General features: G+C 37.2%; 1 protein-coding gene across 1 annotated transcript in view; it reads left to right on the top strand.

The window, feature by feature from the left end:
* Window positions 1-2,880: 2,880 nt before the first annotated feature.
* Window positions 2,881-15,876, top strand: part of LOC139127978 (max-binding protein MNT-like) — a 98,554-nt gene continuing 85,558 nt past the window's right edge. Inside the window, exons 1-4 of the mRNA XM_070693831.1 lie at window positions 2,881-3,130; window positions 3,464-3,617; window positions 3,881-3,922; window positions 4,062-4,173. Coding sequence (XP_070549932.1) covers window positions 3,061-3,130; window positions 3,464-3,617; window positions 3,881-3,922; window positions 4,062-4,173 — 378 coding nt within the window. The 5' untranslated portion in view covers window positions 2,881-3,060. The remainder of the gene's footprint in view (window positions 3,131-3,463; window positions 3,618-3,880; window positions 3,923-4,061; window positions 4,174-15,876) is intronic.

Here is a 15,876-nt window from a genome sequence, read left to right as displayed (position 1 = left end):
TATGGATATACCTTGCTGTGGTCACCCCTAGCAACCTACATACCTGATTTCATAGCAATGTGACAGGCGGTATGAGGGGAAAATTGTTTACCAAAAACAGGAAAAATTGCCACAAAAATACCAACATGCAAATATTGCCACAATTTGAACAACTCTTTAGCATACTAAATTTCAAAGCAATGGAACTAGCGGTTTCTGAGAAGAAGCTGAATGAGAACGAACATTGACATACAATCAACCTGTCTGATAAGCTCCGCGTCATTGACAGCAGAGCTTAATATAGTAGAATGGAAATGCTAAATTTCTTTCATTGCTGTTATATCATTGCATCATCACTTAATGTAGGTATTAATAATTGCCTTTTATCAAGTCTTTCAAGTTTTATATCTCAAATTGTGAAAGCTCATTAAATATGCAAATAATAAATTAGCCAACACAGTGCAAAATATCTTTCACTTCAGTAACAATGTCTCGTCAATATAAATGGGAAGTTTCCTGGACTGTGGCCAGTCCTTCCAGTAAAATTTCACTACTTGGTAAAGGTCATAAAATTTGCAAAATAGCAATTAGCTGAGGTGTAGGACATATCTCAAGAACAGCTTACCAGATTGGAATCATATCTGGTATCACATAGATTCTGTTTGGGAATGGCAAGAATAGATTAGTTTTTGGTGGGTAAGGCTTATATACCAATTGGCAACACAAATTACAGTACCCCAACATTTTTTGACAGTTTGATGATATATTCATCGTTCAACACAAAGTTGCCTGAAACTGCCCAATTGTAATTTCTGGAGTTTAAAAAGTTAAGAAATGTAAAATACATGACCTCCTTCAAACCCAAGTTGGCAAAATGTCACTTGGCTCCAAGGGCAGGTTAACACTGTGTGACGCTTCCAACTCACCCCTTTATTAAATAAACAAAACCTACCTCCAATCAATTGGTCGTGAATTAATATAGGGTTCCTGTCTAGATTGTAAAGTAAAGTAAAGTAAAGTAAGCCTTTATTGAAATCGTATCCCAGTTGGGATCTTGATCATAAAGTACAATAAAGGTTTTGCAAAAACAACAATGAAAGAGTATATATAATATATATATATAAATATAAATATCTATACATGAGGTCAACGTATGAAAGGTTCATAAATAGTTTACTTTGTCTTTGTCTTTGTAAGTTTGAACGGTGATTTGGACGCAGACACTTGTATGTGAGTGTGTGTGTGAGGGAGTCGTCATTATTTATGGCATTGGCTTGGTCGGAGGAATTTAATCGGAAACTCCAAAATTTCCAGTAACCCCCCTGACAACCATGATGGATTTGAGTAACCCCCCCCCCTCTCTATCTCTGAAATTTTGACTGGAACCGCCCCCACTTAGAAAAGTTAAATACCAATACATGTATTTGTAAAATTTACAAAATACAGCAATCGTGAAAACCTTTCAAATCCTGGTGTATGCTAGATTATCATTGATTATCTCATGACGGTTGTAAAAGGTGAAACCTTCAAAATGAAATTCAAAGTCACAACAAAATACAGATATAAAAACTCACGCTAAATGGCTATAACCAGTGTCTAACCATATAGTATATTGTTTAATTTGGATGGGTATCATGACGTTTTCACTAGGATATCTTACAGGGCAGAATTTGAAAGTTCAGGGGGAGAACACGCGAGAGGCTGAGAGAGAAAGTGTCGGAGTGGGCTGTCCCCTAACTTGCATGGAAATTTTGAGAAATTGATGTATGCAATGGTGCAGTCTGGTGCAATCTGAGAGGTATTTTCAATTTGTCTTTTACTAGTGAAACTGTTAGAACATCTTAAGGGGGAGAGCACGAAATGGGGTGTCCCCCCCCTCTCGCATTGAACATTTTGGGAAATTGATGTGCAATGGTGCAATCTGAGGTGTGTTTCAATTTATTTTGCACAAAAAATTGAGTACCCCCCCCCCCTTCTTCCTTTCCCCATGTTGAGCAACCCCCCTTGAAGTTTTCAATTTTTTGAGTGACCCCATCACATTCCTCCGACCCCCCGGGCCGTAAATAATGACGGCTCCCTAAGCATAGACAGTAAAGGGAAGAAGACACCGTCTGTTGTATGGTATAACCATGGAGGCAGTACCTCCATGGTATAACCATTGAGTGCAGCATGGAGCTAGAATCCGTTTCTAGCTCCATGAGTGCAGACAGTAATAATACAGAGGACTGGTATTGGTAAACAAAAAAGACAGTATCGGATATCCTTCCATTCGCGACGATCGCACAGCATCAACACTTGAGTTAATTCCTGAGTCTTCAAATGCTGTGCCATTAGCTAAAAAAAGTCGTGTTAAACATATTAGATGAACGATCGAAATAAACACTAGTCCAGCATCTCTTCGTTGCTGAAATGGTTGCTGCAACCTGATTCCTGTTGACCCTCGTTGATCCTGGCTTGTCAGAGCATTGTCGTCTATGCGGCCTTTCGAAGTCCATGTGATTTTCATGTGAAGAGAATCTGTAGGTGTTTCCTTTTGGTCTCTGATTGGTTAAACGTATGAGTAGCTGTCATGATGGATGATTTACATATTCGTATTATTGACAGTTCGACCCATATTGCAATCACGTGAATCTTCGTATTGTTTACAACAAGGCAAAACAACTTATGCATAGTCCCAGGTGAGGAAGCGCGGTTAGTGTTATGGTTGGTTTGAAAGCATGAAAATAATTCTCTTTCAGCATCTTTTCGTCAAACCTTTTTCATTTGACGCAAAGAATTTTGTTTTATTAAATGCTGCCAACAGCAAGAATTAATGGCATATCCGTCGTTCTTTAAAGGATACCCATGCTGCTTGCCACCCTTACCCTAAATGGTATGTTCGTATGAACGAGTCCCTTGTCACATGTTTCAACGATGTTATGTTTGTACGCAAATAATGTGGTGAGAGTCCCGCCATCTTGCTCGAAACTGGTGATTAACACCGGCTCGATCGCAGATACAGTTGCCAGTATCGGGACAATCATACTGGCGACCTGTGTTTCGAAAATCAAGCGATCGACAAGTGGTATATTTTAGTCGAAAATGAGCATAGAGACACTTTTGGAGGCTGCCAAATTTCTGGAGTGGCGCGCCCAGACTACCCAAGCACGTGGTACGTACGCACATGTTAACGTGTTATGATGTTTTTGTCGACCAACCAAATCCGCCGATGATGTCCGTTCATCTTCAAACTGAGTACTTCATTTGTTCGGTGATAAACGCACCAAATATATTACGAATAGTCGACGAACAGTAGGTTCGCTAAAAATGACATCAGTTATGTGATTTCGATCATTGAAACGATGCGTTGTTTTGTGTCCGGGTGTTGTGCTTACGTGTTCGGTTGCATAAATAACGAATGCCATTATTTATTGACCCTGTACACATATAGCGATTGAACTCTCTGACCAGCCATTGTTCATCTCTTTCTTTCTTGTTTGCTTAGACGAAGGGCACACGGTGGTAGTGAAAGATGACATTAAACAGCAAAAGAACGCTTTTCCAGATGTGACAACGATCGAGCTGTCAACTGATAACAGCGACGGTGTATTAACTGTCAGCGACGCGTACGATGACAGGGATAAGCGAAGGTCGGGAGGGTAAGGTCTCGTTGCATAATGAGGGACACGACGTGATTATAATGTACTACGCCTGATTGTACATATTCGTACTAACCATGTCAGACATACAGTGTGGTGTGATTGGCGATGTTCTTAATATTTTGTCAACTGTCACGTAATCAAACTTGCGACTCTTAGATTTAGGTAAATTGCACGGCACATTAATTTTAGTACTTGAATGGTTAGAAATGTACTCTGTCCATTAATTTATGCCAATTGAAATCATATTTTGATATTTTCAGAGCTGGTACAAGGGAAGTTCATAATAAATTAGAGAAAAATAGGTAAGGTTCAACTATGAATATTCTTCTAATGATAGTGTTGCGACATTTTTTGTGTAGTTATTTATTGGAAAAATTACAAAATAACATTTGTGGAGTCCTAGTTTCTTGTGATAGGTAATTTATGTTATTTATGTAACAGACGTGCACACTTGAAGGAATGCTTTGATGTTCTCAAGAAGCAAATACCAAACATGGAAGATAAGAAAACATCAAACTTGTGTATTCTAAGAAGTGCTCTCCGGTATATCCAGGTATGTAGAAAATATATTTTAGTGTCGCACTGTACTCACGAATTTTGAACTGAAAAAAACAGTCATGTCAGCAAGTTTTAAAAGGTTAAACACTCAATTTTAGGAATCAACAATGTCCTTAAACATCTTCCATCAATGTTTGACATTAACAACAGAAGTGTCCCCTTTGTGAAATCACTGATAGTATAAAGTACAGCTTTAATAATCAGCATACAGGTCAGTTACAAGTTGTGACAAAATCTGTTGTAATTTGGCAATTTTTGCCAGTTTTGGCATTAAAATCACAGAATTAACATGTCCAATTACTTTAAAATTTGATGTACAGCTTTTTCGGGATGGTCTTTGTCAGATTGGTACAAATTGTAACATAACGTGCATTATTATCTTAGTGGATGAACATTTTGAGTTTGTCCATTATCTGTGTGAGTGCTTTTTTCGTTTCGTTTCCTTTACTGATTGTCATTTTGAGAAGAATGTAAAGTGTACTTCACTATGGACGCATTAAGTCCAAAATAGAGGTAATAATAATAGTAATAATAAAAAAAATAATAATGGAGTAATTTTTAGCATCATTTTGTTAAAAAGTGCCTTCAAAACTGCTTTGGTTGATAGGTTTGAAGTTCAATTTATAGAATTATTTGGATGATCTAAATAAAAAAATCTAGAGATTGCAATGATATGTGCAATTTTGTATTTTTAGGCATTTTTGCTATCTTGGGTCAGTGTATCAGATGATGTGCAATATTACAGAAAAGTAAAATGGGACTTAACCCTTTCCTTCCGCACTACGTGAAAACACGTAGGAAAATGGGGGCGCCCTCACAGGCGAACTACGAGAAAAGCCGTAGTTGAACTTTAAACCCTATTTTAATAAAGAATTCTTCCTATAGGGGTACACCCTATTGATCATTGTTTAGGGGATTTCCCGGGCTTTCTAATGATATACGATAAGCCGGCTGTTGAATATTTATGTGACCTCTGCGCTTGTTTTGCTTCCGTTTTGCTCCGAGTTTTCGTTCCCAAACTTTCAAAATGGCCGATCCGAGCGATAGTTTGGAAGTTGGACACCGTATCGCTGACATATTTTGTGATAGTAGCAGTGACTCTTTCTATGGTTTCACCGAGTCTGATATCGAGGATAATATACCTCTTGCTCGTCTATGTACTCGACATGAATCGTCTGACGATGAAGTTGGGTCCGACTATGAAATTTCTGACATCGACGGCACTGATCAACCCGGAAGTAACGTTGACGCCGAATCAAGACCGACATCGCGCGCTTCAACAACTTCGAGTAGTGGTGACTCTGATGACGATTCGGCCCTTTCTGGTGAATGGAGTCGTGATTTTGAAAGGAGAGATGATATAGATTTTGATGATGAGAACATTGGTGTTGCGCGGGAAGTTGACAACCGGAGTGTGCTGGAACTTTTCCAACTGTTTTTTACGGGAGTTGTAATGAACTACGTCGTCACCGAAACCAACCGATACGCGAACCAACAGCGTGCAGGCGAAGCTAACGGCCCAAATATCGAACACCTTGAAGTTTTTCTCGGACTGACCATCGCAATGGGTCTGGGCGATAGAAAGGGATCTTTCAAAGATTACTGGTCGAATTTCTGGCTTACGCGATTGCCTGCCTTTAGTACTACAATGCCAAGAGATATGTACTGTCAAATACTACGCTATCTTCACTTTGTTGACAATGACAGTGCTATTCATGATAGAGCTGATCCGGCATTTGACAAACTTTGGAAGATACGTCGATTGTGGAACATGATCACCGGTAACTTTAGAAAATACGTAAATCCCGCGCGGTGTTTGTCTGTTGATGAGACCATGATAAAGTTCAAGGGACGTATATCATTCCGCCAGTACATAAAGGACAAACCGACTAAGTAGGGGATAAAAGTCTTCACTTTATTAGCTCCGCTGTCAGCGACGCGGAGCTTATCAAATAGATTGATTTTCCGTCGTCGTCTGTCAACAATTGCCTTCTCCTCTAAAACCGCAAGTCCAATTGCTTTGAAATTTCATATGCAGTTCACTTGGGGTGACCTCACTTAAAGGCGGAGCCTCCCTTTAAAAGGGCACCAACCTATGGCGGCGTTCATTGTGTAAGTGGACATCAAGCAGGTAACATGAGGGAACACGCTCCAGAAAATGCCACTTTTTATCACAACTGGAAGTTGTGATATAGAGGTGGTTTCAACCGGTGTTTGATGTCGTCCATTTCCGTAAACGACAAAAAGTCAAAAACTGCTGAACAGACTGCGTTGATATTTGATACCGATACATAGACTGGTTCCAAGGTTCCAATTCCGAAAAATGGAGCCAAACGGAGTGCTGGTTAGATAGTTTTGGGAAATTTCTAACCCCCCTTTTTATCTAATTGATTTTAGGGGTCTTTCATATATGTAGTTTTGGAATGTACACCAATCCTGCATTGTGGACTGTTTTATGAGTTGTTGAACAGAAATGAGGTTTTGATGAATGTTAGAAATATGCAGGATGGCTGATTCGAAGTATAAGAGATTTCTATGGTCTTTTGGGCATCAAAAGCATTAAAAAAAACATATTTCATAGTTTGGATTCTCACTTTTGAGATGACCTTAGGCATTTGTTAAGTAAACATCCTTGAGTCAATATACAGACTTTGACATTCCAGAGATTAAGTATCCACAACCTCACATGTTACAGTCTTTCACTACAATGGTATGGCCCAAACCCATTGTTATCAATGGAGAGTGTGGACCTGTCTACAGGAAATTGGGGTGAACAGGTTAGACAATGACGTTACAAGTTGTAGGTTAGTTATCAAGGTAGCACCAGCATAGAGTCCTGAGCATCTGTCCATGTGTTCTCACAGCAAATTACAGGGAAAAAATATTTGAGAAGTTTCTCTCCTTTAAATAGAAGTATATTACAATTTAAACCTGTCATGGATAGATTGCTCTCAAATGATCTGAAACACAGTTATTGCCCATTAGCAACAAATCTATAGCAAGATTTATGTAAAGTTCATGAACTTACACAAGGTATTAGACAAAAGATGACCATGACTTTGCTACTTTTCAACATTTATTTCAATCAGATTTCCCCGGCTTAGTGTATAATTTTGTAATCTTAATTACTGTCAACTTAGCTTTACTAACTTATTCATACCTCATTATTCTTACACTACTGTTATACCGTATAACCACAAAATTTCAAGAGATGCATATATGATTGTCACTTAACAAACAATTTACAAATATGTCTACTGCTTTTTCTCCATATACATATACATGTCTCTTTTCTCATAAAAATGAGCTTAAAATCGCAATGTGAAAAATAGTCTTTCAGCTATATGTTGCTCATTGACTTCGTGGGCTGTCTAATTCACAGTGAGTGTGGTTGTTGATAAATGCCGATAATACTAGGCGGTCATAATGTCCAAGCGCCATTGGCGGTATTTTTTAACATAATGACCATAGGTCACTATCACATCTGGAAGTTGTGATATAGGGTTAGCTTCAACCGGTGGTGGACAGTGTCCATTTTCCGTAAACGACAAAAAGTCAAAAATCGCTCAACAGACTGCATTGATATTTGGTAGAGATATTCAGACTAATTTCAAGGTTCCGATTCCGAAAAATGGAGCCAAACGGAGCAGCAGTTAGATAGTTTTGGGAAATTTCTAATCCCCCTTTAACTAATTGATTTTAGGGGTCTTTTATATATGTAGTTTTGGAATGTACACCAATCCTGCATTGTGGACTATTTAATGAGTTGTGGAACAGAAATGAGGTTTTGATGAATGTTACAAATATACAGGATGGCTGATTCAAAGTATCAGAGATTTTCATGCGCTTTTGGTAATAAAATTGATAAAAAACAACATATTTAATGTTTTAGATCTCTCACATTTGTTATGACCCTTAACATTACAGACTGATGACATAACCCGCTGCTGGACCTGTTTACTGGCGCATTGATTTAAAAGATCGTTTTATTTTGTAATAAGGACGTGTGATTTCGTAAAACATAGTCTATTAGCCTGGAAATGTGATTTTTGCGAATATTGCTTACCCCACTGACAAACAGTGTGGTTTGAAAATGGCTGGATGGAATTCGCTACTTCGGGACTTTGTTTTCTGTGTGCATTTACTGACAAACTCCAAACCCGCAGCACCTACCCATTCAGTATTTCATGTACAGGTGTACCCAGAGATAGAGTAGTTTCACAATGTGCCAGTTGTGATCAAGTGCCATTGGCACTATTTTTAGTTTATTCCGACCGTAAAAACACTGACAGACTGCCAAGCGGTCAGCACGAAGCTGCTGCTGATCGAACTCAGTGGTTATATTCAAATTCTAACGTGACTGGAAGATGTTTTTTAAGGAAATTCGAGTGTGGTGCTGGGGAATAAATGACCGTTGGCAATTTGAACTGACCGTCAATCAAACGGTTATATAAGCTCTGTTTGCAGGATAAGCAAAAGGTGACAAAAGATTGAAATCAGTTTTTGTAATTAATGTTATAGAAATCAAACATCGTACTGGCCATGTGTTTGACTGGGAGGAGAACTCCACTAATGCGAGAACCTGGGATTGAAAAGTGCGGCTTTAAGTTTGTTCAAATCGTGGTGAAATTTGCATATTTGTATTTTTGGGGCATTTTTTGGTGTTTTTGGTAAAAAAATCTTCTTCTCTGAAACCGCTTGTCCGATTGCTTTGAAACTTGATATGCAGTTTACTTAGGGTGACTTTAGTCAGATTTGTTCAAATCGTGGTGAAATTTGCATATTTGTATTTTTAAGGCAATTTTTGTCATTTTTGGTAAAAATATTTTGGTAAAAAAATCATTAAAAATCTTCTCCTTCTAAACTACCAGTCAGATAGCTTTGATATTTGGTACGTATGTCCCTAGGAATGATCTATTTCAGATTTGTTCAAATTGTGCAGAAATATGCAAATTTACATTTTTAAGGCAATTTTTGCCATTTTTAGTCAAAAAATGTATTTCTCAAAAAATACTGGTCTGATAGTTTTGAAATTTGGTATACAGGTTCCTATACATGAACTAAGTAATATATATTGAATTTCTGATGAAATCTGTAATTTTGTATTTTTGGGGCAATTTTTGCCATTTATGGTCAAAAAATGTGTATTTCCAAAACTACTCATCTGATAGCTTTGAAATTTGGTATACAGGTTCCTACAGATGAACTATATGATATTTGTTGAAATTATGATGAAATCTGCAATTTTGTATTTTTGGGGCAATTTTTGCCATTTTTGGTCAAAAAATGTGTATTTCCAAAACTACTCATCTGATAGCTTTGAACTTTGGTATATAGATTTCTACAGATGAGCTAAGTAATATATATTGAATTTCTGATGAAATCTTTAATTTTGTATTTTTGGGGCAATTTCTGCCATTTTTGGTCAAAAAATGTGTATTTCCATAACTACTCATCAGATAGCTTTTAAGTTTGGTATACAGGTTTCTATAGATGAACTAAATGATATATATTTATTGAAATTATGATGAAATCTGCAATTTTGAATTTTTGGGGCAATTTTTACCATTTTTGGTCAAAAAATGTGTTTCTCAAAAAGCACTGGTCTAACAGCTTTGAAATTTGGTATACAGGTTTCTATAGATAAACTAAGTAATATATATTGAATTTCTGATGAAATATGTAATTTTGTATTTTTGGGGCAATTTTTGCCATTTTGGTCAAAAAATGATATTTATTGCAACAATGAGCAAATCTGCAATTTGGTATTTTTGCAATTGGGGCAATTTTTCCATTTTTGGTCAAAAAAACGTGTATCTAGAAAAGTACTAGTCTGATAGCTTTGAAATTCAATTTGCAGGTTCCTACAGATGAACTAAATTTGATCTTTTGAAATTATGATGAAATCTGCAATTTTTATTTTTGGGGCAATTGTTGCCATTTTTGGTCAGAAAATTTTATTCTCAAAAAACTACTCATCAGAAAGCTTTGGTTGACATGTTCTTCAGGATGATCCGATGTCATATATTCAAAGTATGATGAAATTTTCAATTGTGCATTTTTGCAGCTATTTTAGCCACTTTTTTTCTGGCCACTGCATTGAGCTATCAAAGATTTCCACCTTCTTCATCAACATGTGTCAAAAATAGTTATTCTCTACATAAACACAGCGGAGCTATATCGGCCGCTAGGTCGCTTGTTATTCTTAATATTATTAGCAGAGGCAAAATCAGGATATGTTCTCAATGCAAAGGTGTACACAGGGAAGGAAACTTTGCAGCTCAGTGATTCACCAACAAATGAAGTTGTTCTTCAACTGTGCCAGCCATACTTCAACAAAGGACATTATCCATATCTGTTCAGTGACAATTACTACACCAGGGCTCGAAAATTCTCGCCGCCCGACGCCCGTGACAAGTGAATTTTGAGTCCAGGCAAGTGTAAACAACATTCTCCAAGCCGGACGGACAAGTGAATTTCAATGAGGCCAATGTACATACGTGCTGCTACTCTCTAGTTCTTTGAGTGTACCGCTTTCGATATGGCCGGCCGATAAAATAGCTCTGTGCTGCTTGGTTAAAAAATGAAATCATGTCACGATGCCTCCTCAACAGAAAGCCACAGCTTACAATAAAATGTTGTAACGTGTTGAAACAATTTACCCTCCTTCCTACAAAGTTACAATGTATTGAAACACTTCACTCTCCTTTCTACAAAGTTACAAATTCCCTGGTACTTGAAGCAAACATTGTTGCTGTTCGATACTGCAATCACGTTCCCTCTCAGTCCCTCATGAACCGACCGTGCTACAATACATCATGGACGTATAAGGGATGGACCATTAGACCTTGGGAGGGGGGGTGGTCACAATGAAATTGTGAAAATTTTTTTTTTCCTATCGTAAATTTCTGAAATTTTTTTTTTCCAATTGAGATTAGCTGTGCAAATTTTTTTTTTCAGAGTAAATTTTCAGATTTATAATTTTTTTTTCGTTCATCGCTGTCTGAAGATAAAGAGGGCAAACATGTGGTGCCAAGCACCACAAGCGGCCACGCAAGCGGTCACTGGGAAGAGGTCAGGAGAGGGGTGTCCCCCTGCTGCTGTTGGAGCTTTTGAAAAATAGAGATTAAAATGGTGTTATTTGGTAGCACTTGGGGAGTATTTTTGCGGGGGGTGGTCAGGAGGGGGTGTCCCCCTCCTGCCGTTGGAGCTTTTGAAAAATAGAGATTAAAATGGTGTTATTTGGTGGCACTTGGGGAGTATTTTTGCCGGGGAGGTCAGGAGGGGGGTGTCCCCCCTCCTGCTGTTGGAACTTTTGAAAAATAGAGATTAAAATGGTGTTATTTGGTGACACTTTGGGAGCATTTTTTTCGGATTACACATCTTCCTCTGAAACATGGTCTTCTTGCTCCTCAGTAGCTTCGTATACTTTTGAAAATTGACTATTTTGGTTTCCTGGCTTCCTTTTCTACTGCGTGGTGAAATGCCTACATTCACCCCACCAAACATCATGCATATCTCATGATTTACAATTGATTTTTACAAGCTGAGAAGCTAAAATAAGCTAAATAATATAGTGAAATTTGCATGTTTGTGTTTTTAGAGCAATTGTTGCCCTTTTTTGATCAAAACATCTATTTCTCTGTAGCAGCATGTCCAAATTGATTGGATGTGTATAGATGTGTTGAAATTTCAATATTTGTCTTTTTGGACAATTTATGCCATTCATGGTCAAAAAATCTGTATTCTCTGAAAGGGCTTGTCCAATTTCTTTGAAATTTGCTACACAAAAACGATTAACCATGCAGATTTATTCAGTATTTGCTATCGAAACTTTCAAAGTTCAACCTTTTATGTGTTTTTGTGTTGGGATTTGTTGGATAGATGGCATTCTACGTAGTGTATTGTTGAATGTTAAAACATGTGTTGCTGTTGTTATTTGAGGCTGTTTTTTGAGAAAAAAGAATTGAAAATGCCTTTTTAAAAGCAAAATAATACATAATGACTTGATATGTTGTTTTATCATTATTGACGTGTTTCTATTTGTTCACCCATTCTTGCATTCATCATTGTAATAAAATGCTGTGAAAAAAATGAAACTGATGTGGCCTGCATCTGTTTACCTTGATCTTAAAAGGCAAATACAACTTTCTGTCTTGACAACCATAGTTTCAATGTTTTACCTAGTGTACCTGCTTGGTTTGTACGCAGGAAACAAGTAGAAAACAGGCTCTATAATTTCATAATTTTCAAGTGATCAGAATACAAAAGTCCTGAAAAGATAAGATAATCACAACTTCCAGTATAAGGGATACAGTCACTCTAAATGTATAAATTAAAATTAAAAATGTGCCGGGAGGATGTATTAAAAATACAGAAAGTTGCTTACTGTCGGTAAAATCTAAAAAAAATTCAAAATTTTAAAGACTTTTGCAGATTTTTTTTTTACGCCTTTGTCTTCTCTTATTTTTTTTTTATTTTGCAAACTAGTTTGAAGATTTTTTTTTCCTAACTTTCTGCTCTGAAAATTTTTTTTTTCTGTTTTTGACCACCCCCCCTCCCAAGATGTAATGGTCCGTCCCTAATGACCATGAATACACTGAGGCTTGGCTTTGCCTCTGTGAGTCCCGTGTACCAGTCGTCCTTTTTAGTCCAAGTTTTACTTACTTTGCTTGAATCAAAATTTGGCCTGCAATTACTCAGTTTGATAGTAAAAACCATTATTTCCAAGGAAACTTTCACAAACAGAGTCAGAATACAAGGGAAAAGGAGAACAACTTGAGGTTTTCTGAAAGGTCAAATCTGGGTCATCTTATGTGATGTCATGAATGAAGAACCCTTAAGTACACAATTATGGTTCAAAAGAAACCACCTAGGGAGGTCTAATAGGTACAATCGTATGATAAAAGGTAATTTCTTGGTACTTTCCAATTTAATGGCATTTAGCTTGACTGTCTGTTTTAAATTAAAATTTATTAACAGTTATGGCAAAGGGAAATTGTCAACAGTAGTTGCAGTAAGCATATCCATTTCAAATCATCACATTAATATTTCTGCAGATTCCTCCAGTTTAATGATGTAATATTGAACATCACCAGACATTTCTTGATGATATCAAAATATCAAATGAAAATGTTCCTGGGCTATAATGTTATCATTATTATTAAAACTATTATTACTCTTTAAAACATTGGGAAATGAATTGAACAATATCATTGTGTCTTGTTTTAAAGGATTTTGACCTGACCCTTTTTGTCTCAAGAAAAATACTTTTGCTGAAGATGCTATTGAGCCTTCTTGATCACAACTATGACACAACACCACAATACTTGTATCTACACTGTCACTATGCTACCGAACGCTTTCTTCTGCATGGAAAATTTGTATGTGTGTGGCTAACAAAACCACATAAGGAGCTTGTAGTGTATATGTATGATATGTTGTCATACTGTGAACACTTACTCAATGCTGCAGAAGTATTCTGTATCTGTGGTAATATACACTTCATATTGCTACCTGATTTTTAGAATTGCCACCTAATTGTTTCTTGTGGCAAAAGTTTACCACTAGAAATGCAAAAAGTATTTCAATCCCATCAATGTCATAAAAACACAGATAATTAATGTAATAAAAACTAAACAAATATTTCTTTAATGTAAAAACTATCATGAACAACATACAAAACATCTTTTTTATTTGTAAAATTAGGAACTCCTGAATGCCGAGAAAGCTGTTGCTACACTTAAGATCATAAACTGTTTAAAAGTTGCTCAAAGTGGCTACAAGATTTTTGATTTGGCTAATGAGTTGTCTAATCATTTTGGTGACTTAGCGGAACCCTGCAGTTTATGCACATACCACATGGTAGCAGTAAACTAAATGATACTGAAAGTTTCACATGGGCACAATTTGACACAACACCGGTGGCCTATTATATACTTACCCTTAGTGCACCTACCTGACTTGCCTATTTAACACAAGGTACCAGGTCATGATGACACACAATGACAATGTACCGGTGTTGTTTTATTTAAATACATTACATGTCCCCCCAAAATTTAATTTGTCCCCATTAAGACCTACTATGGGTCACTGTGTCCCCATACAAGCAAAAGCTGGCTGAAACACTGAGCATGTATACATTACATAGGATATTATTTTTGATACACAGAATAAGGACACAAATTTATCAGTAAGTTACAGCTACTGTTTCTTTGCACTGACATGAATAAGACCATACACATTTACTCCTTAAATCATCTGAAATTCAGGGCAAGTGAATTTTTCTTCCGGACAAGTGAAATTGAAAATTCACTTGCCCTATGGCAAGTGAATTTTTAAAAAGATTTTCGAGCCCTGTACACAAGTCCAACTTTATACACTGAATTGGAAGAGCGAAAGATCTTGGCCTGTGGCACGGTGAGAATGAACAGAAAAGGGCTGCCTGATGACATGAAGAAATCCACTCCGATTGTGAAAGGTCTGAGACGTGGAGAGTCTGTTTATTGGCAAAAAAATGGTATGACTGCTATTGTGTGGAAAGATTCAGCCCATGTATCTTTATTGGCAACAACACCAGTCAACAACAACTCACACACAGTGCTGAGATCTGTGAAGCAGGGTGGCAGATGGACTCGCCAGGAAGTTGACAGACCAGAAGCAATTGCCCAGTATAACAACTATATGGGTGGAGTGGACTTAGCTGACCAACGTCTGCAGTCCTACAAGAGGCACATGAAAGGACAGACATGGTATTTTCAGATCTTTTGGTATCTGTTGGAGGTTGCAATCTTGAATGCTTTCCTGCTGTACAAGAAAGCCCATCCTGAAACAAAGAAATCAATGCTAGCATTCCGTGAGGAACTGTGTGATCAGCTCATCGGTGGTAGGTCATTTTGTCGACAGCCAGGTCGCCGTCCATCAGCACCTCTTCCTCCTGATGCAAGGTTTGACAGGACAAAAGAGCATGCACCTGAAAGGAAAGACACCACTTCTACATGCAAAGTACATCTTCAAAGGAAAGAAACAAAATATGCCTGCAGAGCGTGTGGAGTGAGAATGTGCCCTGATCCCTGCTTCTATCGGTACCACTTTGTGAAGGATTACCAGTTTGATGATGAAGAGCTCCAGGGAAGAGAACCAGCACGGAAAAAAAGAATTCTGAGAAATTGAAACCTTAAAACTGCAGCGAAAATTATAAAAAAAGATGAGTAATGTTGTTCAGTACTGTTGTTTCTTGTTCAGTAGTTTTTGTATTCAAGGCCCAAAAAAGAAAAAATCCAGTTGAATTGATACATTTATGCAAATGTTTAATGTTGCAAATTGCAACATTTTGTTACATTGTTGTTAAAACAAAAGAGAATTTAATAGTGATTAAGAAAATATACTACTTTGGTTGGCAGGTATGTTTACATATCAAAATATCTGTCATGTTGTTAAATGTTGTCATATTCAAGTTTTTATTCAGGCCATAAGGGTATACAGAATACCTCCATAACATAGGAAGGAAAGGGTTAATAAATATGCACATTTGAAAGGTTTTATTTGCTTGTTCAAATAAAGCACTTTTTAGCTCCGCTGTCAGCGACGCGGAGCTTATCAAATAGGTTGATTTTCCGTCGTCGTCGTCATCTGTCGTCGTCCGTCAACAATTGCCTTCTCCTCTGAAACCGCAAGTCTGATTGCTTTGAAATTTTAT

Source organism: Ptychodera flava, unplaced genomic scaffold (genome assembly GCF_041260155.1).
Source record: "Ptychodera flava strain L36383 unplaced genomic scaffold, AS_Pfla_20210202 Scaffold_40__1_contigs__length_1388640_pilon, whole genome shotgun sequence".
Lineage (NCBI taxonomy): Eukaryota > Metazoa > Hemichordata > Enteropneusta > Ptychoderidae > Ptychodera > Ptychodera flava.
This window is presented reverse-complemented; position numbering and strand designations above follow the sequence as displayed.